Source organism: Mugil cephalus, chromosome 10, assembly GCF_022458985.1.
Source record: "Mugil cephalus isolate CIBA_MC_2020 chromosome 10, CIBA_Mcephalus_1.1, whole genome shotgun sequence".
In the NCBI taxonomy this organism is placed as follows: Eukaryota; Metazoa; Chordata; class Actinopteri; order Mugiliformes; family Mugilidae; genus Mugil; species Mugil cephalus.
In genome coordinates, this window is record NC_061779.1 from 12,886,377 (window position 1) to 12,909,864 (window position 23,488).

At 44.4% G+C, this 23,488-nt stretch overlaps 1 protein-coding gene across 5 annotated transcripts in view; it reads left to right on the forward strand.

The window, feature by feature from the left end:
- The window catches only part of grm3 (glutamate receptor, metabotropic 3), a 36,797-nt gene that overhangs the window by 8,932 nt on the left and 4,377 nt on the right, over positions 1 to 23,488 (forward strand). The window contains exons 3-14 of one of the 5 annotated variants that reach the window (XR_007113545.1): positions 1,247 to 1,306; positions 5,525 to 6,086; positions 7,364 to 7,507; positions 10,534 to 10,803; positions 11,295 to 11,895; positions 18,939 to 19,181; positions 19,297 to 19,486; positions 20,147 to 20,456; positions 20,567 to 20,760; positions 20,879 to 21,011; positions 22,307 to 22,484; positions 22,668 to 22,744. Coding sequence is in view for 4 of the 5 variants with exons in the window: in XM_047596545.1 (XP_047452501.1) it covers positions 5,775 to 6,086; positions 7,364 to 7,507; positions 10,534 to 10,803; positions 11,295 to 11,895; positions 18,939 to 19,181; positions 19,297 to 19,486; positions 20,147 to 20,456; positions 20,567 to 20,760; positions 20,879 to 21,011; positions 22,307 to 22,484; positions 22,668 to 22,693 (2,601 nt within the window). In the remaining variant the exon portion in view is untranslated. Of the gene's footprint in view, positions 1 to 1,246; positions 1,307 to 5,521; positions 6,087 to 7,363; positions 7,508 to 10,533; positions 10,804 to 11,294; positions 11,896 to 18,938; positions 19,182 to 19,296; positions 19,487 to 20,146; positions 20,457 to 20,566; positions 20,761 to 20,878; positions 21,012 to 22,306; positions 22,485 to 22,667; positions 22,745 to 23,488 lie in introns of all 5 variants that reach the window. The other 4 variants (XM_047596545.1, XM_047596543.1, XM_047596542.1 and 1 more) reach the window with 4 other exon arrangements.

Here is a 23,488-nt window from a genome sequence, read left to right on the forward strand (position 1 = left end):
TCCGTGTCTGCAACGCTAGCACCCTGCACATACAACATTCAGTCGGTCAACATTCGGCGGAGTCATCCCAGTCAAACGTTACCAGACTGTCAGATTGTTTTCTTTCTTACTCTTTGTGTTTGTGTGCTTTGGTTAAAAGGACAAGGGTACGTGCCACATGCCTCACCAGCTTTTTTACTGGTTGTATTTTGTGAGATCTTTCTGTCCTATTTATGGATCATCAGTCATTCCTGGCTAAAAAGCACTTTGTGAATAATTAATGGCCACAGCCCATTGCACCCGTTAGACTGTGAAAAGTGCGGGACACCGTATCTACACACACACACACAAACTCGTAATTGTCTTGTGAGGAAATAAAAGTTGTACTCTCGTAACATATTTTGACAATGACTACTCGCACGCTGTCTTTTGCAATTCGTGTACCTTCGACGCTGAGGAGCAGCGCCGCACTTGTTTGGCCTCATTCGCTAAAATACAGAGGGGGGGGGGGAGCAAATGTAACACAGAAAGCAACTGATGAATTACCTGATAAACCTCTGACAGTGTGCGGATCTAATAAGTGGTGTGTTGTTCTGCAATAACAAAGCTTCTGATTCCCCTCCTCCCGCTTTCCGCTCTCGCACAGAACTCACACACATATGGACATACAGTGTCTCCTCATACTGTGAGATCCACGTCATTGGTGCAGCTGTGAGCTCTGCGTAGACAGATAAACAACCGCACGCACACACACACACGCGGGAAACAAAACCCACACACACAGGAATGGGGCAATCTCTCGTTCTCAGTGTACCGCGGTCCATCGACCCTGCATGGCTGCTCTCAGCTGGATACGTGTCATCCACAGCAGCCCTGCCTGTTAGGGGGAGAGTGAGGGCTGTGGAGGGTGTAAGAGAGGAGGAAATAAATGGGGAGTGCGGAGCGCCAGCATGGAGAGGGTGAGGGGGGGAGGGAGGGGAGGAGGAAGGGATGGCAAGGAGACAAGGAAGAAAGAGAGGATGAGAAGACAAGTGTGGTGGTGCGCACGCAGCCTGCTCACTGTTGAACAGGGTCAGAGGTGGAATGGGGTTGTCTGTCAGACGTTACTCTGCATCCCTGCTCCCATGGAGAAGGGTCAATACTCAACCCCACGCTCTCTTCTTCTTCTTCTCTCTTTCTTTTTTGTTTTTTTTTTATTACCAGTCAGGTTCTTTACAGACTGTTGTTTACTCACCTCACGTGTGTCCTCCTCATGTCTCTCTAATAGGTGACTTTGGTGATGTTACCATGTGTCAGCTACCATCTTCTCTTATCCTGCTTTGCTCAGGTAAGACATAAAATCTCTGCATAATGTGTATCTGTGTAGTGCAAAGATAAATAGGGAGTTTATTAGAGATTTACCTTAAGGTTATGTGCTGCTTCTCGGCCAGGTGCAATGATTTCCTTGGCAGATATCCAAAAAACAGTCCAGCACATAAACTTCAGTAATAATAATTGCCATTTTTACACTTACCAATATGCATAACTTACAAACAGGCAGATGTGAATAACACATTTATTTGTTTGATCCTGTTGTGAACATTTGTTGGTGCACTTCACTGAAATTTGAAATACCTTTTTGGTGTGTTTGGTGGCAGAAATTGGGAGAAATGCATTGATTTTAATGTGAGCTGCAACATTGTTGTTTCTGATTTATAGAGAGAAGCTAAAGCAGTAGGTCTAAACTGAGGTCAAAACTGGTCGCAGTTTAAACTGACAGCAGTGATGGGTTTCATAACAGCAACATATTTTATGTATAACAAAAAGGCTCACACCTGCAAAACTAATCCTAATTTTTCTTCAAGTACACATCCAGAGCTGTGTCCCGTGACTCCTCCTTGGAAATATTTTTTTGTAATAAAGGAAGGGACGAAAAGATTTTCTGTTTCATCATGTGGGCTTCGCTTGCACAGTTGCTCTTGAGACAGGACGCTGGGTTTGGACGCTCTCCAAGAAGTAGTTATAATGAAGCAAACATTCAATTTCAGTGAAGTCAGTGGAAATTTACTTCAAGATCTGCCAGTTACAGTGCTGTCAGAGTACGATGTTGAACGCTGTTGCAGTTTTAGCTCCGTAAACACACATCCACGAGCATCTGATATGCACAAATGCACAACTAAAAACAAACACACATCTTCTCGCAGTGTTGTCCTCAAAACCGAGCTCATTACAAAAGTTCTCCTTTGTGTTGGTTTAACAGTGGCCTCTAATAATGAAGTAAGCTTGTTTAGAGAGAGTTCACTTCCAGACATTTTAGTGCTGGAGCGCTGGAACTATTTCAAAGAGGAGCTGCCTTTTTTTTCCTCTTTTTTTTCTCAGATGCACAAAACATCTTTGAGAATAGTTATAAATCTTTCATAGACACCATCAATGTCACTACCCCACTCCCTGACCCCCTCACACACACACACACACACACACACAGAAAAGGCATTAAGTTAAATAACATGTCCACGACAGGTTGTCTTTTAACATGGAAACAATTTTATGTGTTCAACTCGGACACAACTTACACATAAGGGCCGTATCAATATCTATGGTTCAGGTTTCCCTCCGATAACCGTTGTATTTAGCGTACATGCTGTAGACTCTGTGCATTTCCAATGTGTGACCACACTAATTCAGATTTCTATTGGTTGAGGAAGATGGAAGCTGAGACATAGAAATAGTCTGCTTTTAGGTCAACCCCTCAGAGAAGCTGAGGTGTGTGTGTATGTGTGTGTGTAAGCGTGATAGTGCGTGTGTGTGTGGGTGGGTGTTTGTCTGGGTGTGTGCGTTTGCCTGTACGTGTGTGTGTCACATTACAGAGCAGAGTGGCAAAGGTAAGGCAGCTGCCTGCAGAAAACTGAGCAGCCTGCATCTAAGAGCAGCTTTCATCCTCCTACCTGCCCACCAAAGAACGAGACGCACACTCAAACACACAAACCGGCAATCAACACAAATTTCACTATGAGCTTCCTCCCCGGTCTAGATTGATTTTTTCTGGTCACAACATCAAGCTTCTGTCTTATCTCTCGGAGGATTGGGGGAACCGCAAGGAAGAGATGAGAGACAGAATTTGAAAGAAGACAGATATTTTTTACTCAGGTTGTGTAAGTGACTTTGCATCAGCTACTGATTGTTGGATGGATGTTTACGATGTTCACCATCTTACTATAGGGTGTTTAACTTTGTAGTAGTAAAGGAAAAGTGAGATTGTCACCATATGTTTTCCAGAGAGACCTAGATGCAACGAGTCCTCCAACCCAAAAACCCTATACAAGATCATCATATACAACATCGAGCATAACATTATGACCACCTTCCTAATATTGTGTAGGTCTTCCTTGTGCCTCCAAAACAGAATGGACATGGACCTTCCGGGGGCATCTGTGGATCAGGCTTGTTCCACTGCATCCTGCAGGTTCTTAATCAGTTTGGGATCTAGTGAATTTGGAGGCCAGGTCAACACCTTGTGCTGTTTTACGTGTTTTCTGAGTTGTTCTTAAACTGTTTTTGTGTGTGCCTGTGTCAGGCTGCATCCTGCTCAAGATGGCTGTTGTCATCAAGGAGTGTCACTGCTATGGGGTGGGGGTGTCTGGTCTGGTCGGGTCTAGGTGGGTGGTACACGTCTAAGTAACATCCACATAAATGTCAGGTCCAAAAGATTGCCAGCAGAACAGTGAATTGTCACACGATGGTTGATGCTTCTCAGTAAGTCAGTGGTCATAATGTTATGCCTGATCGGTATACAGTACTCATCGTACTGTTTTGGTCTCGGAAGACTCCACAAACTTTCAGCACAAAAATGGCAAGTTGTTTAGCGAAAAGGCACTTATTTAAGAAACTTAAGAAATAAGGACTTCGTTAAAAGTAGAGGACCTTCTATCTACGGCTACATTAACAAACATGCCGTCAAGGTTATGGAATTGTTAAAGAAACAAGATTGAAACAGAAACTGACCAAAAGTGTCCAGTGTTTTGTTGATCCATCTGTCCTCCCCGACCTTCTCTCTGCTCAGGTTTTGTGGCACTGTAACCACATCGCCTATTTTGCTTCGGCACAATTGCTGCGGCCGCTAGAGGGACTTGACACATGAACATAAACATGGAGTGGATTTGTGGATTTGCTAAAACAGCTATGGCTTTCCCACATGAGTTGTTTAGCAAGTAATAATGGGTCGTAACAATCTGCATTTCCCAAATGACATATGGGCAGACAGTCTCTCAAGAGCCCTAGGCATGGCTGAAAGTGTCATATAGAGGTCAAACAGTACATGGAGTCTCTTCCTGGGGTGTGGCGTGAGTTTTGAGAGGTCCATTAGCTTTGCCTACATCACACTGCCATATAATATTTGCTTCAGAGATTGAACAATGGCGCCGGTATTAAAAAAAGATTGTGAGACAGCTTAATAACACCAATTTAAAATTTTAAAGCCGACCCAGTCTAATTATCCGGATACTGTATACGCTGTGTTTCCTTAATGACCCTCACAAGGATCTCTTGGTTGGTTCGTTTCCTGTTAAAATTTCACATGTCTGCTGCACAACGCGGCTAATAACCTATTATTTCAGCAGAAAAAGAAAAAAAGAAAAAAAGAAAAAATGTATCTTTACGAGACAAAACTGTAAAGACACAAAGCGCAATCGGAAGACATTATAAAAACGTTAAACGCTGGGTAGCGCCGTCCATGACAAGTAAAGAGTAATATCAGTGGAAAGCGTCTTTAAAATTGAATGTGCATGCTTCTTATTGAAGGATATTTCTGGCTGTCGCTAACAGAAGTGGAGGCGGAAAATGTTATTGAAAGAAACCATCAAAACACGGCTTTAATTGAGTCATAAGATGTGATAAGTAGCATCAGCTGTTGTTGGCCTCATTGTTGTCAGATAGCTTCTTTCATGGTAAAATGCATTCACTCCTCACACTGTAATTATGTGGGGAGAAGGGGAGCAATAAATCTGATAAACCAAAACACACACACGCACCCGCACACACACACACACACATACACACACACACATATACTTAGGGGTATAAACTCATGGACAAGCGGAGAATTGTTGGAACAGAGATCAGATTAGAGAAGCTTTTCTGATCTGTGGCATGAAAAGGCTGGGCCCGTGTATCAACCAGCCATCTAAGCTGGCTTATCCTGATACCACCAGAGGCAGACACACACACACACATATACACACACAATGGGGGAAGAAAAAAAAAGTTTACTGGGTGATGTAAGAGAGGAGGAGGTTGGAGAAGACTGGGGTAAAATCTCCAAACAATTCCATATCCCTTTTAGTCATGGCCTAGCTTTGGCTGTGAAGCAGAAATGTCTTTGAGCCCTTGTTAAGAGTGTCCCCAAACTCCACTAAAGGTCTGCTTTACTGTCTTTACACTTCATAGTAACACTTATGAAAGTATCTCATTGTGCAGCTCCTGACAGCTTTGTGACTTGTCCTATGACATGTGGACCGGCTGTCTCATCCTCGCCTCTCGTCTCCTCTTCTCTCCTCTCCTCTCCAAGCAGAACTGATGCTCAGATGGTGTGCCCCTCCATGTGCGCTCCACTTCAACTCTCCCTGACCGTTTCATGGGCCGCAAACCCAGCCAAGCATCCACGGCCACTGCTCGACTCAACCCTGCCGCGCTCCGTCCACCTCATTCTTAACCCCTCACCCCTGACCTCCACAACCCTCAGCCCCTCACTTCCTTCTGTCCCACTCTCCGCCAAGCCTTTCCTTACATTCTGACAATTCCTAGCTCTCCCAGAGCCCAACATGGTGGCCCACGTTCCCGCTCTAGTTCTGGTCATGCTGTGTCAAGGCGTCCTGCTCTCAGACCCGCCCCTGCTGCGCCGGGAGATCCGCATCGAGGGCGACCTGGTGCTCGGCGGCCTGTTCCCAGTGCACGAGAAAGGAGCTGGGATGGAGGAGTGTGGCCGTGTGAATGAGGACAGGGGGATCCAGAGGCTCGAGGCCATGCTGTTCGCCATAGACAGAATCAACATGGACAACGCTTTGCTGCCAGGCGTCTCCCTCGGGGTCCACATCCTCGACACCTGCTCCAGAGACACCTATGCACTGGAGCAGGTGAGTGAGCATAAATGTGTGAGGATTCAGGACATTATGTAAACACGTTTTTCCGTGAAAGCAAGTTTTTTCTGCCTAACATCCAATTCTGTTCACATCGTGTGTGCAGGGTATCCTTTTTGATATGCAAATAAAAGTCATTACACTATTTTTCACTTGCACAAGATGCCATTTACTTTAGATTTTTAAGACGGCTTTTGCAAATGCGCACGCCGAAGATTAAGAGAAGCCGATATTGGCAATTTGCCAACTTGATAAAAAGCGCTTGGATACCTAGTTTTTTTGTTCCTGTGTGCGTTCCACAAGTCTGCATGCATATGGCACTGGCCAGAATCCTTGTGAAAAGTAGGTCAGTGAAATTATATCTCTGTTAGCCAGGACAGATTATTTTTTTTCAATTTGGGTTCACATCTTACCTCTGAGTGCTGATACAACTTTCCAGATGCAGCACAGTTCAAATATACTCTGTCTAACCAGCTATTTGTTATCTTGTCCTGCGGGGAGAGTTTAAGTTTAGATATATTTTGTATTTAAAAGTTGCTCAGCTTAGTAAGTTGCGGTGAAAAAGTGCAATATTACGAATATTCTAAATTGAGTGAAAATATATGGCGCCATTAGAAATACCTAATGTACCTAAACATTCCATTTTATTGACGCAATTTGGCCTGAAATGAAAGTAATCATTGATGAGAGAGAGACAGAGAGAGAATGAAGTAATTTCAGTGAGGGAAATGAGCCAGCTTAAAAAATAAAAAAAGAAAGAAAGAAAGAAAGAAATTAAAAAAGAAGGGAAAAAGCAAAGCAATTCTCCCTCGGGGGTTCTTATCTTAAAAAATGTCTCTTATTGCTGAGCTGTTAAGGCGTGATGCATCTAGTGATCTTACAAAATGAGCTCTGTGACTGATTGTATAAACCCCAGATTCTTGACATTTGGTTTCTCTAAGCTGTTTTCCGATTCATTATTGTTTTGTTCACCGACCAGAAATCTAGTTCAGTCTCTCAGGAGTTAATATGCAATTTGGACCCTGCACTGAAAGCATTAACAGCCCCTAGTGTAAAGGGATGGACTTTTGTAGTTCCCTCAAAAAGACAAAAAAAATAATAATAAAATAAAATGCATTATAACAAAATCTCAAATCAATATGTTTTCATTCATGTTGCTTATTTCTTACAAACACCATCATTCAAAGTCTGATTAAAAATTGATAGGTTACATAGACCATAGGGTTCCCAGCATGGTGCATTAGATATAAATCGCTATTTGCTTGTGTTGCCAGGCTCTGGAGTTTGTAAGAGCATCCCTCACTAAGGTGGACGACACGGAGTTCATTTGTCCGGATGGATCGTACGCTCTGCAGGATGACAGCCCGCTCGCGATCGCTGGAGTCATAGGAGGGTCCTTTAGCAGCGTCTCTATCCAGGTGACATATTGCAATATTTAAGGGAGTGTTTATACAAACCGTACCCCTCATTATAATGGCCCATCATCAGAGACTTTTAACAGCAGCACTTTCTTTCATTTTTTTTATTCATCATTCCACAAGTTCCATGAACAACTCCGGTGAAATGTTCTCAGCGTCCGTGCTTATGTGTGTGCTTAGTTCTCAGAGTCAAGTTGGTGTGCTCTTGTGTGTTTCCCCGGCTCTTGTAGCGCTTGTCACAGAACTGAGTAATTTGCATAGTTTAGCATAAAACCTCCTTCTCCCTTACTCCTCTGTGACTGCACAAAAGCCTCCTCCTATCAGTCCTTAAATCCCTAATCTCTCCAACTGTCTCTCTGTCTTCTCTTTCTTACTCTCTCTCTCTCTCTCTCTCTCTCTCTCACTCATTTTATGCTTTGTTTTGTTTTTTCTTTAAATCTTGGCTCCCCTCCTTCTCATCACTTCCTACTTCTCATTTTCCCCCTCCATTTTTATATGCATTCAGAGGCGTCCCTACTGGCTATTTGGGGAGAGCTCGGCGTATGCTGACCTCAGCCCCCTTCTTTTCCTTCTCCTCCTCCTTCTTCCCGGGGCAGCCATTGTTAACACAAATGCTCTGCCGCTTGTCCTTCATCACACATAATTATCCTTTGTTTTCCTGCAGCTCTTTCCTGTCGCCCCCTTTGTTGCTGCTGTTTTTACCTGTCTTTTTCTGAGGCAGCGCCGCTTATGAGACGTGAACTGTGCTCCTCTTTCTGATCTCCTGCCAGTGAAGCTAATCCAGCTACGCCTTCATGTCTCTCTTCTTGGCCAGTCTGTCTGTTACTTCTAAATGAAGAATTTTTTTTTTTATGTTTAACCATGCACAACTAAACTCAAATGCCTTGCAGGCATTTACTTAGCAGGAATCATTCCTCCTCTCCGTTCATTCACATGTGTGTGTGTGTGTGTGTGCATGTCTCTGCATTTGTGTGTGTGACTTGCATTCCAAGCAGAAAACACACAGCACCCCTCCACTGCACCATTTTTTTTCCTTCCTTCCCTTTCATTTCTCCCCCGTCCATTCATCGCTCATATTCAGCCCATTCCTACAGTACATCTCCCTTCCTTCCCTCTCGCGGGGAAGGTAGCAGCTTCCACTAACAGAGTTACCGCTCCACGTCCCTGCAGACAGGCCTCTAGGGTAGCTGTGGTCACTGTTCGGTGGCAGGTAATGGAGCAATGCGGTTTCGTTTTGCAGCGTGACCTTCCGTGGCATTTAAGTCAACTGCGGTCTTAAAACCATAAAACTTGCCTGAAGAACCATAAGCAGCCGTCAGCGTGGGCGTGTGGGCGCGCATGCGCAGTGCAGCGCAGGTGTTTGTGTACACGTCAGCCTGTCCTTGTGCGTATCTGTATATGTATGTGAGAAGGTTCTTCTAATCTTCCACATTATTAGTCTAATGAGATTCTGACATGTTGTCAAAACAGCTCGTCAACTGAGCCATGAATGAAATATAGAGAAGCCCCGAATGATGTGCTGTAAAAGGATTAAACTGAGGCGAGAACAGAATGCCTGCGTAGCTCGTGTTTATTGTGCGCGCGTGTTGGATTGTGTATGTTTACATGTCTCCATGAGCACGTCTGCCAAATATATACTTGCGCTGTTTGTGTGGCATCTGCGGCTCAACTAAAGCCGCAGTGAAGAGAATGTGACCACACCCCAATCAGGAGTGAAAGGGAATATTAGATGGACGCCGCTAGATCCCAGATGATGTCCTTCATTAATGAATGAGTCAGTGTTTTATTGAACTCTGCGTCTGTTTGTGCGCCCTTGTGGGTGGGTGTTTCGCCATGCGAATATGCATTTGCTGAAATGTGTTTTATCTTACAATAATCATGGATTGGGCGACTTTTATCGGCCACAACTTTTTAAAAAATCTTTCCTTGGATGGGAAAAAAATATAAACATTTATTAAAGGGAAAAAATCATTTGATTTCCGACTTTTTGTCTCAATAAAGATCTCTGCAGTAAAACACAGCAGCACTAGGTTGAGTAGCCGTATTGCGGTTTAACACTATTACATCTTAATATTGGTTTTGATATGCTTTGATATTACTCACACATGAGTGCACAATTTGCAGCGCTGTTTAACAGCTTTTATGCAGGTTAGAGTCTCAGACACTTGAACAATGCTACAAATAATTACTTTTCTCCATTCGCCCCACTTATTAAAGACAGCGGCTCCGTAGAAACTGCAGCACGAATTCCACTTTTTCATTGAGCATTGATCTGATAGCTTTGTCACATTTCAAAGACGCTGCACGGCCATTGATCTGATCTGGACCATCTGATCTGTTTTTGTCACGAAATGAATTCCTGTTGCACATTTAAAGCAAACCAAGTGATGAGCACATACCTTACAGCGGTGCCTGGTGTGCAGATAAAAGAGAAAGGGGTTCATTTGTGTCATTTTAATGTGGTTCTTGGAGAAATCCACATTTTCGGGACACATAAAAGTGCGTCATCCTGTATAATGCACACAAAAAAAATGCTTGTTTTTGAAATGCTTCACCACTTCTACTGAGTGTTCTCCAGCTTCCTCCTCTCTTTATGTACTTGTACACCACTTTCAAGTGCCTCGCTAAATTAATTGTACAGTAATTAGCTGTGTTACTGCTAGCACCGAAAACGTGCGAATTGTAAACACTTCAAGTAGCTGCTTGACTGCATTCAGTCTTCAGTTTAATGCAGTTCCACGTTGCAGGACTGTCTCATATCATGCATATGATTTCAGACTGTCTATCACACTGCGGGAGCTGGTGATCAACTCTTTATTAAATACAATACACAATGCACATAGTTTAAAATACAAGCCAGATGTACCTTATCATTTCAAAATCTCCATATGCTGGGGAATCCAGGCTGAAAATAACCATCCACCTGTCAGATCCTGCAATTCATTAAATAGTTTAATTTTGCAGTAGAGTAGGTTTGGAATTATTTCTCCTCGTTTATGTCTCATTTCAGTGTTCTCTCCCCTCAGGTTGCCAATCTTCTCAGGCTCTTCCAGATCCCTCAGATAAGCTATGCTTCGACGAGTGCCAAACTCAGTGATAAGACGCGTTATGATTACTTCGCCCGCACTGTGCCCCCTGACTTCTACCAGGCCAAAGCCATGGCTGAAATCCTGCGGTTCTTCAACTGGACCTACGTGTCCACCGTGGCGTCGGAGGGCGACTACGGGGAAACTGGCATTGAGGCGTTTGAACAAGAGGCACGCATGAGGAACATTTGCATCGCAACTTCAGAGAAGGTAGGGCATGGAATAAGATTTATCAGAGTATCAAATTTATTTCTGCGGCCCAATCTGCATTGCTGTAAGAAACCGAAAAGTAAAGAATAAGGAAAAGCCAAAACTTTAATCTGGAGTGTCACCCTGATATATGGCCCGAAGCTACACCAGTAACATCGAACAAGGCGCTATATTTGTGGGCTTATAATAGTTTGTCTTTATGTGTTATCTTGTCGTACACCCAAATGGGGTTTAATATTACACTGGTGTTATCAGTTGCGAACCAGAAAATGAAAGCTTATCTCCAAGAACTCATTCTGGGTGCTTTCACAGACACATTTTTCATCTCATTTGCTACTGAGGTACATGCTCATGCGAGACCGTGAGGCACTTTTTTATTCGGATATCCTCCTGTGAGAAATCAAGCTAAGCAGTTATCGGTAGGGAACATAAATGTATGTTATGTGTTCTTCTTTAGAAGGGGCATATACATATGTCCTGTTTTCGTCCAGGTGGGTCGTTCTAATGCCAAGAAGTCCTATGAAGCTGTGATCCGCCAGCTCCTCCAGAAGCCAAATGCCCGCGTGGCCGTCCTTTTCCTGCGAAGCGATGATGCCAGAGAGTTGCTGGCAGCCGCTGCCAGGCTTAACACCTCCTTCATCTGGGTGGCCAGTGATGGCTGGGGTGCACAGGAAAGCATTGTCAAGGGAAATGAGGTCACCGCTGAAGGAGCCATCACACTCGAGCTGGCAGCCAATCCCTTACCAGAATTCAACCGATATTTCCTCAGTCTGAACCCCGTCAAAAACCATCGTAATCCCTGGTTCAAGGATTTCTGGGAACAGCGGTTCCAGTGCTCCTTGGGACCGGGAGGCGTGGGATCGGGCGAGACACCTCTCCCACCGTGTGACATGAACCTGTCAGTGGACAAGAGTACCTTTGAACCAGAGTCCAAGATCATGTTCGTGGTGAACGCTGTGTACGCCATGGCCCACGCCCTCCATAACATGCAGCGGAGCCTGTGCTTCAACACCACCAAGTTGTGCGACAGCATGAAGGCCTTGGATGGGCGCAAGCTCTACAGGGATTACATCCTTAATGTCAGCTTCCCAGGTAAGGAGAGCTGGAGCATGCCAAAGGGAGCGGGGAGCCACAGATAACATGTTCAAGGTGGATGAAGTGTAAAAGAAGTGAATATTGGAGAGGATGTTGGGGGGGAGCGAGAAATTGGCAGGAATGTGAGCTCTGTGTCTAGTTAACAGTCCTCTGACGAACAACACATTGGTGTTGTCCTTCTCCTCAGCCAAAGCAGCCAAGCCACAGAACATAAAAAGTACTGAGACAAATCCGCTTAATTGCTATGTATTGTCAGAGCCAGCTTGCCATTGACACCTTTTACCCATGCGTAATTGATACGACACTACAAAGTTGCTTTGAGGAACGAGAGCTGCGGTTAATCCGTCAGCCATATTCTTCTCTCTTGCACTAATGAGATTGTGTGTGTTATAATAGCTCCTATAGCGGGCTGCCTGTCTATCTGTCAGTCTCTGTAGAGTTGGGAGAGAAGAAACGGAGGATCGGCTTGACTGACAGATGGCGCACAAAGGAAGCGTTATAAATAAACTGCTGTGTCTCAGGGACTGACACAGGTTTAGAGGTGCTTATTCCTCCACCAACCGTGACCAGGAGCAGACATCAAAACAGGCAGACAAACAACACTAACACGGTAGCTTCGCCACAGGACGCTGGGGAGGGAGACAGAAAGCCGGAGGGATGGGTGGAGGACGAAAGAATGGCATCGCATTTGGAGGGAGAGCGGGAAGGAAGCTTACAGATAAGACTGACAGGCAGACCAAAGTGAGAAAAGAGAGTTTGGGGTAAGGTAAAGGGGAGTTAGATAGAAAAAAAAAAACGAGATAGGGAGGGAAGGAGGGAAAGAACAAGTGAGCACTGAGGCAATTCCGGAGTGGGACAGCATGCGTCAGCAGAAGAAGAGGATTCTCTTTGAAATTTTCCATCTTCATTTCTGCTACAAATCAAAGCACTTGGAGCATTTCTGTCTGCGAGGAGTGAAAGAGAACTAAGGAAAGGGAGAGGAGTGTGAGTAAGATAGAGGGGGAGGAAATAGTCAAGTCCGTTGCCGTCACACCCTCCACTTGGCCCAGGTGATAGCGCCCCTTTAAAGTAAACATTAGAGGCAGGGAAGGGATGGAGATGCAGATTCACACGCAGCAAGTTCTAATGTAGTTTTGGAGTTTTGAGAGGAGATATGTGCGAATAGCTCGTTGCATTCCCTAAATCTTTATGTCTGATCATTTTCTCTCTTACATTCCCCTCCCCCCCCGTCCCTCCCCTCTTTTCACTGCTGATGTACAGTACGTCCATGAGGCGTATGCCTTTACTCTGCAGTCAGGAAAGAATTACAGCCTGCACAAGGATGTTGAGCTCTTTACCTCTCAGTGTCTCAGTCACATTGTCGCCAGGGTGACAAACAGCTGTATTGGTAAAGGTGGATCCAGAACAGATGCTTTGATGAGAGCGCAGATCATGTGGAAGACGTTTCAGTTCAGATTGAGCGCTGTGGCGCTGTGAGTTGTTGGTTAGTTTGAATGACTCACTCTCAGTGCTGCTACATATACGTCTTTCCGTCTACAGTATGTAATGAAGAAGCTGAGGTGAGTTGAGGTTGAATGTGCGGTATTAGTACTGCAGCATCACCATCCGCAGTGCTCTCAGTCTGAACTGTAGCAGATGAAAAAAAAACAACTCTCCATCTACTTCTCTTATACATACATGCATGTTCACTGCGGAGTCTTTACATTACGTCGAAGTTTCACCTTCATGTTTATTAATATATCGAAGCGCCGTCCTCGCGTTTTTGACTTTACATCGACAGCGCTGCAGACTGTGTCTTTAGCCATGATCAGGCTGTTTTCTCATGTTTCACTGACACATACTGAGTATGTGGTGCACTGAGGCAGTATGTTGTGCGGTTAGGAGAGTGTTTTCATATGCAGCTCTCTTCATCTAGTCTCATCTCGCTAGTTGCCATGGTAATGAAGCCGACACTATTGCCAATTGTTGAAGTGATCTGGTAGATCATGGGAACTGCTCCATACCAACAAGTAGTGACAGACACGGGAGTGTATTTGTGAATTTTGATGAGGCCTTGCTACGTACTTGAAAAACGTGTAACACAGACATGCATACGCACAAGAGACACATACACAAACACGTGCAAAAGAGTCAGCCTTTTTTTTTTTTTTTTTTTTTTACAAAGAGGCAACTTGAAATGCTTGTTTTTCTACCAGCATGAAATTGCAGACACCCCCAACCCACACACTTCTCAAAGCCATCATTCAACTCCCACCTACCCACCTCCCCGATCTGCAGCAAACAGATCAGTATATACACACACATGCATGCAGTCTTCTGTTCAAATAGTGGTGATAGATGTGTTATCCCCCTTTTTCTGCACTGTGTGTGTGTGTGCGTGTGTGTGATATGTCTGTGTTAGCAGAGGCGGTGTGCCTTTAGGGCCATATTGAGCAGAGAGCTTACTGCAACGTTCAGATGCTAGACAACAGCCTTCACTCCTTCTCTCCCTTGTTTTCTCATCACTATCCGTCTCTCCGTCACTCTTTCGCTCGCTACTTATCACTCCATCTTTCCACATCTCTCAGTCTCTTTTCTCTTTCTCACCCAGAACGTGTCCTACTCTCTCTACATTCAGAAAGCAGCACATCCCACTCAGACTTCACAAGGTTGCTCTCCTGCCTCCACTGGCTCTCTGTGCTGGTCTGTTCCTCCACTCCTTCCCTTTACTCATCCTTCTATCTCTCCTTCACCTCTATTCTCTATTGATTCCTTCCTCTTAAGGCTTTTCTTCATCCACCTATATCTCCACTGCCATGACATTAGTTTCTTGCTGTTCCCCTTTGCTATCTCCTCTCCTTTTTCTCTTGTATTCTTCTCCCTTGTCACTTCCCTCCATTCTTCAGCCCTTATCTTGTCTCTATGTTCATCCTCCATACCAGCACCTCCTGCTTTTGGCCTGCCGTTTCTTTCTTTTGTCTTCTCTATCTTGCCACCTTTCATTCAGCCAAGCCTCAGCTTTCTGCTGCTACACCTCCCCTCCTGTACATTTCTCTCTCCCTTATTCAGGACTTCTTTTCTGCACCCTATCTGTCCTCTATTCCCCTGTGGCCTGTTGCTCCATGACCCAGGCAGCGCCTCCGTCCCCTGGGAATGAATCTGCAGGGAGAACAAATATAGCTAATGCGATCTGTCTGTGTGTGCATTTGCGACATGTGAGTGCATTGCTGCGTATATATTTGTGTATATGCTGTAGTCCCCCAGTGTACACAAAGAAAAGGCTCACCCTTTCTTTATGCATCTGTGTACTCCCCTCTCTCTCCTCTTTTAGATTACTTATTCCTACTTATTCCTCCCAAACCCCTTTGCCTGCGCTCTCTCCCCCTGCCTTTAATACCCACAATCCCCCTTGGGCTTCGCTTTAGCCCGACATGGCCGCGAACATAATTAATTTCTCAGCTTCTGAATGAAAAGCCTGTTTTCACCACGCTTCTAATTAAGCTAGAATAATAAGGTGTATCTTGAGTTAGCGGGAATGCTAAAGTGTCTCACAAAAATTTAGGGTTCCGCTAAGGCTCTCTTATATTGCAGGTTGTCTCACCTAACTTTATATACTTATTTTTTCTTCTGCGCCCGTGGCTGTTTGATTTAGTGCATTCACAGAAACAGAGAGCAGATTCTGGTTGACAATGCAATGAATCCTCTAGGATAAACAGCAGCACATTCACAGTTGGTCTTGCACAAAGGGCACTTTGTTTTGTTGAGTCTAAACATGTCAGCGCATCATTTGCCTAACCCTGTGAGACATGGTGTCTAGTGTACTTCAGCAACACAACATTGATGATTTGAGGAGAACTTTGCCGGGGAAGGCACGGCCCACTTTGGGATACTGACAACACCTCAGAGGCATTAAAAGTCACTTAGAGCTGCAAGTTGTGCTGGGACACAGCCCGCTGTGGGTCTCAGCTGGACTGGCCTGGACCAGTGGGAAGCGTTGTATGGATGAGGTGATACACAATCATCTATCATGTTTCTCGGTTCCTGTGTTACTACTGTATGTGTGCTTAGACACCACAGGAAATTATACAATCTGCTGTCACCACAGTTAGTTGTCCAAATATTTGAAGTGGGTTCAGTTCATGGTTTATCAAAGTTACATCATAAACAAGCATGCCGCAGAAAGATGTCTAAGGGACTAACCTCCTTTTAGCCTCTCTGTTCACTTGTCTGTTGTACATCTGCAGAAATCTAAATGCTATTTAGTCACAGTAGCAGCATGATAGCAATGCTAATCTATCACACTGTCTGTTGGTCCATCAGTTAAGCCCAAACTGAAATATCTCAACAGTGATTAGATGAACTGACATCAAATTCCCCTAAGGACAAGTGTATTTTATAGTGCTTATTAATAAATATTAGATTTACGTGTTAGAACTAATACAAGTACATATATATGTATTTGTATGGGGGAGATATGGAGTAGTGGTTAGAGACGAAGCCTGCAACTGAGGGGTCACAGGCTTGCCTCCCACTGTGTCCATGGCCTCAGTGCCCTGAACAAGCATCCAGCCCAATTTTCTCCCCGGGCTGCAGCCCAACTGTTCACACAGTGGGTCAAACAGCAGGAAAAAAATTCCCCATTGCAGGATAATTAAGGGTTACAATTATTATTATTATTATTATAAATTATTATATTGTTACTCGCAAATGCTCCCAGTACAAATGCTTAATAATAGTACATGTGGGATTTTTTATTTTCCTTATCAGTGAAGCATCTTTTCATTACTGCAGCTAAGGTTGTCCTAATTGTTTGCATCAGAGGAGCCCGCTTCTCTGGTTAATTCCTCAAATGGAGCAGGAACACACAATGCCATTTGCAGTAGACCAGCATATTCCCAGGGCTTGACGCTCCCACGCGATGAGCTATGGTAGCATTGGGCTACATACCACTAGCATTTAATACATGCCATTTATTGGCAGGCTGAGCTGCCACTGAATTTCTTCCAGGCAGAATAATGTGATGGCGTGATGTTTTAAATGTCTATTCTGCACTCAAATTTAGCCCACAGATCCTGATTTTGATATAATTAAAAGCTAATTTCCTTGGCCTATAATGGCTCTCCATATTTCTGATCTGGCCGTGGACAGTGGAGAGGCGAGAGAAGGGCGCCCATCAGTCAAGGACTTGGGCTGCCTGTCTCTGTTCTGTGCATCCTGAGGAGTCTTGTTGGCCTTCACCAGCTCTAACTTGCAACTGCATACACTTTCTTGATAAGCCATTCTGTCACGTCAGCAAGGTCGCTGATGGTGGCTGTAGTGAGGACTCACCAGGCCTCTGAGCCTATTGCTTATTGAAAATGATCTGTTGGAGGCAACACAAGGACAAAACAGCACCTTCATTAGGCTAATACTATTATCTGTTTTTGTCTGTATTACGTGTAATTACCACATACAGATAATTAGGCTTCAACGCACATCTAAGATCCTAATAAGGTGCAGTTATGATAATTAGTAAAGTGTTTCTGTATGTGTCTATGGGCGTCCAAGTGGAGGTATGCCTTCTTGCTCGGTGTTATTAGGAGACTTTATTATCTAGCACCTTTCAGTATAATGCCTTCATATATCTTTTTCGGCACAAGATATTATCAGCACCTTCATATCGAAATCAGTTTCATTTAGCTGTCACCGAAACATTTAGCCCCAAAATCCAAAGACGACTCGACACTTAGAATTTCCTGTGACGGAGGGAGAGAGGAGGAAGATAGAGGGTTGTGCTGTCTCTGTGATTTATGGATTTCATAAACCCTAACCCCCTCTGCTGCCATCTGACACGCCATTCTTCTCCGAACACACTTTAGCCGTCATCAGGGCTGCGTGCGCGTACGTACGCACATTGACACACACACACACACGCACCTAACAGCAGGGTCAGAGCTTTGGTTCTGTCAGCACAGCCTCCCACAGCGCTCACAGCAATACCTTAGCCATCACACTGTAAAGCAAAACCTAATGGAGCCACAACACGCACATTCTCACACACATGCCTGCTCCTCAGCCCAACTGCTTACGTTCGGTCCGTATTCTGATTCATTCTACTGATGCCAGACTGTATGGAGAATTAATTTGCCCTGTGACGTCTTCACTTACCCAAAGATATGAGGAAGACAGCACAGTATCATTAATGTGGCTGTGTGCTGAGGACTGATAGCCTTGTTACGCATTGAAGAGTGATGCTTTATAAACCCAGCGTGCACTGTCCCAAGTTACATCATCATTTGACAGGCAGTGTCATATAATACACAGAAACTGCTGTAAGGCCAGAAGGGGTCCTTTAAAGGCGGCGTGCACTTTGTCTGTGTCAAAACGACCAAGTGTTAGCACTGCCAGGTTTGACGCTACCTGCACAGCATTAAGAATTTGCTTTTTCCCCCAGTCCATGGCCCATTTCTCCTTACTTTTTTAATGGTTTCAGCATCCTGCCAATTTTACAATCTCTTCTGTTCCCACATCCTCGGGGTAGATGGTAATCCTTTAGTAACAACATGTATACAAACCAATTTGGCAGTTTCAGTGGCGTACCTCCCTCACCGAAGAGACCCAGAGGCTAATTCTATCAATGTGTGGGTTGCTATAGCATTGCCCAGGGATTCAGTCTTCTGCCATCATGCCTATATGACTTTATGGGCAGTCTGTTAATGATGCATTTTGTAATAAAAAAAAAAACTTCACACATCAGATTTTACCAGCGATTTTATCCCTATGTGACCTTAGGGAAGGAGGGGAGGCCAGTGACACACACATCACCAAGCATTTATAGCCTCTTAGCAAATGCTTTGGTGACTGGCTGGTCGTCAGTAATGAAAACACTATTGTGATGCCCTTCACTGTCTGTTCTGGGCTCCTAAGGCTAAGCTGACTGTTGGTTATTGTCTCCGTCCTCACTGCCGCTTTTAAAAGGCATCAATGCGACATCAATAGGTTGATTGTTTGTGATTGTTTAGCTTTGATCTCCTTTTCAGCTGACTTTATCCCTTTTTTATCCCTTCTTTTATCCCCTGCAGCCCCATTTTCTCCTCCAGGCAGCGAGACCGTGGTGAAGTTTGATACCCAGGGGGATGGCATGGGCCGATACAACATCTTCAGCTACCAGCGCTCTGGCGATCGTTACGGTTACGTGCCGGTAGGTGAATGGGCCGAGACTCTGAGTCTGAGCAGCGAGTTGATTCACTGGCCCAGAGAAGTAGTGCCCACCTCGCAGTGCAGTGACCCCTGTGAACGCAATGAGATGAAGAAAATGCAGGCAGGTAGGAGAGCGAATTTCAGCAGTTCTCTTTTTTTTGCTGTGGTGACACACCACGCTGCAGTGCTTTTTGGAAAATCTCAGGCTGCTGCCACTTTGTTCCAAATCCTGTTTCCCAGGTGAGTACTGCTGCTGGATCTGCACTGCCTGTGAGCCTCATGAATACCTGGCTGATGAGTTCACCTGCTCGCCATGCGCTCCAGGCCAGTGGCCCACTGATGACCTCACTTCCTGTTATGACCTTCCTGAGGACTATATTATGTGGGAAGATGCTTGGGCCATTGGTCCCATTACCATTGCCTGTGTAGGGTGAGTGACTAAAAATATACTCAAATCAATGACCCATTGTTTCAAAACCTACTCAGAAATATGAGAGGTGAATCTGCTACCGGAGCTGATTTGGATGGGGGTTGTCTTTGGGGCATATCGCTGCAGAAATTTACAGCTGTCAGTTTGTCTCACTGTATGGACTACTTAATTTGTTTGCATACTTAAATGTAGAGGACAAAATTTCTGAATTTTCTGATGTGATTCATGACGCGTACTGATTCATATAGACTACCCCTACTCATGTAATAGAATAAACACTGACCGGGCATAACATTATGACCATGACAGGGGAAGTGAATAGCATTGACCTTGTGGCAATACAATGTTGTGCTGGGAAGCATTTGGACCCGGCATTTATGTGGATATTAATAAAACATGTAGCACCCACCTAGACGAGACCAGACAGACCAACCCCCATCGCAATGACATCGCAAAAACAACACAAGGCGTCCTCCAAATTCATTAGATCCCAAACTGCTCAAATGTCCCCCCATCCCATAGGACCCAAAGGCCCCCACAAACAACATTCTGTTTCCAGACACCTTCACAAGGCCCATGCCCATTCTCGGATGAGTCAGACTGGTGCACGCAGTGACTTCATGATGTTTATTGTGTCTCTGTCATACCTCCGTCCCCCAGGTTCATGTGCACTGGCCTGGTATTTTGGGTGTTTATCAGACACAACAACACACCGCTGGTGAAAGCATCTGGAAGAGAGCTGTGTTACATCCTCCTCTCAGGAGTCTTCATGTCCTACGCCATGACTTTCCTCTTTCTGGCCAAACCCTCCCCTGCCATCTGTGCTCTGAGGCGCCTCGGCCTAGGCACGTCATTTGCCGTCTGCTACTCCGCCCTCCTCACCAAAACCAACAGGATCGCCAGAATCTTCAACGGTGTGAAAGACGGAGCGGGCGCGGTGAGGCCACGCTTCATTAGCCCATTCTCTCAGGTGAGTGATAGCAGCATCATGTCCATCCATCTGCATCAGACAAATGGGTGCATGGCGGACAAACAGTGGCTCTTGGTGACCTTACTTTCTTCTTTTCCCTTCTTTTTCAGGTTTTCATCTGTCTGAGTCTAATCTCCGTCCAGTTGGTGATGGTGTCGGTATGGCTGCTGCTGGAAGTTCCCGGGACGCGGCGCTTCACGTTGCCAGAGCGACGACAGACCGTCATCCTCAAGTGCAATGTACGCGACTCCAGCATGCTCCTGTCACTGGGATATGACGTGCTCCTGGTCATCTTGTGTACTGTGTAAGTTTGGCATCGCTGGCTTTCATACGTCGTAGTTGGATGAGACGTTTTGTGTTTACTTGAGCAGGTAATGCCATTTTTCCACATGAAATAATCAGAAATACAATCTCATCTCTAGGTATGCCTTCAAGACCAGGAAGTGCCCCGAGAACTTCAATGAGGCCAAGTTTATTGGATTCACGATGTACACTACCTGTATAATTTGGCTGGCCTTTCTTCCCATCTTCTATGTTACATCTAGTGACTACAGGGTATGTCCTTAAACCTGCACATGCACACACAACCAGCTGTTTCTGTAATTTAGGACACTAAACTGACTCCAACTCAACCACAAGTCACCCTGACGGTAAAGAAAAAGAAATATGTTCTCATGTTTGTATGCAGGACCAAGAAGTAGCCTAATGCTAACAGCTAGCCATGTACAAAGACTTGAAACAAGGCAAAAAATCTCACTACACAATAATTCCAAAAATGTACAGTTCCTTCAACCTTAAAAATTAAGACTTCCCGTTCCACAAAGGGTTTCGTCCCTTTAACTATGTTAGCATTTTTTTCCCCCATCAACATGCTGAATAATGGCAAACCGGTACCACAACAGTGACTACACAAGGTGCAGACGCGATTCAAAGTATTTCTAATCCTGTTGGCAAATGTCCCGACTCTGCAGTGCTGCGGCGACAAACAGACAGGCTCTGTCAAACTGCTGACACGTGTCCAGATTTAACGGCAAAGGGGAGTGAATGTTCACCTGAGCCACACAAATCTTAAGCATACACACACACACATTAAGCGCACACTCCCACTAACACACATGCACAGTGTATTAAAGGGCACACGAGTGCAGTGCTGATGCCAAGACTGCTCTTTTGATCCCCATAAAAACTCAGCTCATTGCTCTCTCCGCCATCTCTTTGTAATTTTATTTTGAGATTAGTCAGGTCGAACAGGCATTACATGCCTCTACTTTATATAAAGAGCTGTTGAAAGGTTGATCAACTCTAATGTGGTCAACTGTTCTGTGATTTTACCGGGAGTTGCTGTTATTCAACCACCTCGCCTAAGACTAAAAGCAGTGATTATAGCAGCTCTGCAGACCTCTGGTAAATAATCAGGAGAGAAAACGATTTCGCATTGATTTTAAACAATAAATTACAATAAATGAGGTTAAAGCCGCCGTGGAGAGTCTGTTAAGTTAGGCCACTGTGGTCTCTGTTGATTAACTTTTCTATGGATCAATCCTGCAGTTGTTATACTCCGAGCCGTACAAGGTAACAGAGTCTGCCAATGAACAGTTGTACTTTCACTTTACAGATCTCAATGTACGAACAGAAATCTTTAGCCTCTTTGTCAGCACTGCAGTGCTCTGAATTGATACGGTGTTTTATCAAACTTTATTTTATTTTTTCTAAGCATTCAGAAAGTGCCATTCGAAAAATGTTCATGATTATAGATTATTATCATCAAATTAGCTCTTAACGGCAGCTTAATTAGATTTATCCATCAACGTCTGGCTACTAATTACTGTCTTCTCCTCCTTCCTCTGCAGGTTCAGACCACTACCATGTGCATCTCAGTCAGTCTGAGCGGTTTCGTGGTGCTGGGCTGTATGTTTGCTCCCAAGGTCCATATCATCATGTTTCAGCCCCAGAAGAATGTGACCAGCCACCGACTTAACCTCAATCGCTTCAGTGTCAGTGGGGCTGCCACCACATATGCATCTCATGGTAGGAAGTTGGGGGTGCAGAGAAAGCAGTTTTTTTTTCTCCTGTCCTAACACATTCAGTATTCAGCACAATGATCAGTTTGGAAACGTTTGATAGTGCTTTTTGTTATCAAAGACAGAAAGGAATCAAAGATGTTACCTTTAATGCATGATTATGAGGCTTACTGTGATATCCTGCCAACAGAACTGCAGAGTGGAACAGTGCAATGAGATTTCAGAGAAGAAGCAAGACATTATAAAGTGAGAGCAATTTTTAACAAGGCAAGTCTTTCTAAACGACTTGCAAATAGACACTAACGCACCATTTAATACTATCTGATTCACTTATACCACATTTTGGACACCACCAACTTTGCATGGAGTAATTACATTGATAGCTAGCTAATACCTACTAATACGTAGTTGGTAAAATTGCTTTAGTATCTCTCCCTTCACTCAGACTCACAATCACAGTGCAAAATAAAGACCTAGTTATTTGATAATTAGTGCTGGAATATTGCATTGAATCTCATATTTGTAACATAGAATTAATGTGTATCTCTCGTACACATTTATGGTCCAGCAATCGCTGTGTACATTTCCACATCGCACATCGGTAGTTTTATTATTAACTCCACATATTAACCATCCCGACTCCAAAGTGTGAGTGCGAGGCTCTGCAGCTGGTTTGTGAAAAATTCCGACACTTTCAAAGCAACAACAAGTAAATTACTCTAAAATTGCACTTAATTACCTTTAATCTTATGAATACTTAAATGCAGAGAACATTTAAAAAATAATTATGCTCCGTGCAAAAATGTGGGAACACAACTTAGTCGGCACTTATTAAGCTCCCATTGGAGGCTATCACAGACTTGGGACTGTTTACCAGGTCTTTGTGGTTTGAGATAAACTGTCTTTCAGGCACAGCATGTTTATAATCTGATTTTCAGTTATGAGTTGCTTGATGTTTCTCATGGTGGATTTTAAGGTCTCCTTTGAATAATTTTTCTGTTGTAAAAGCCA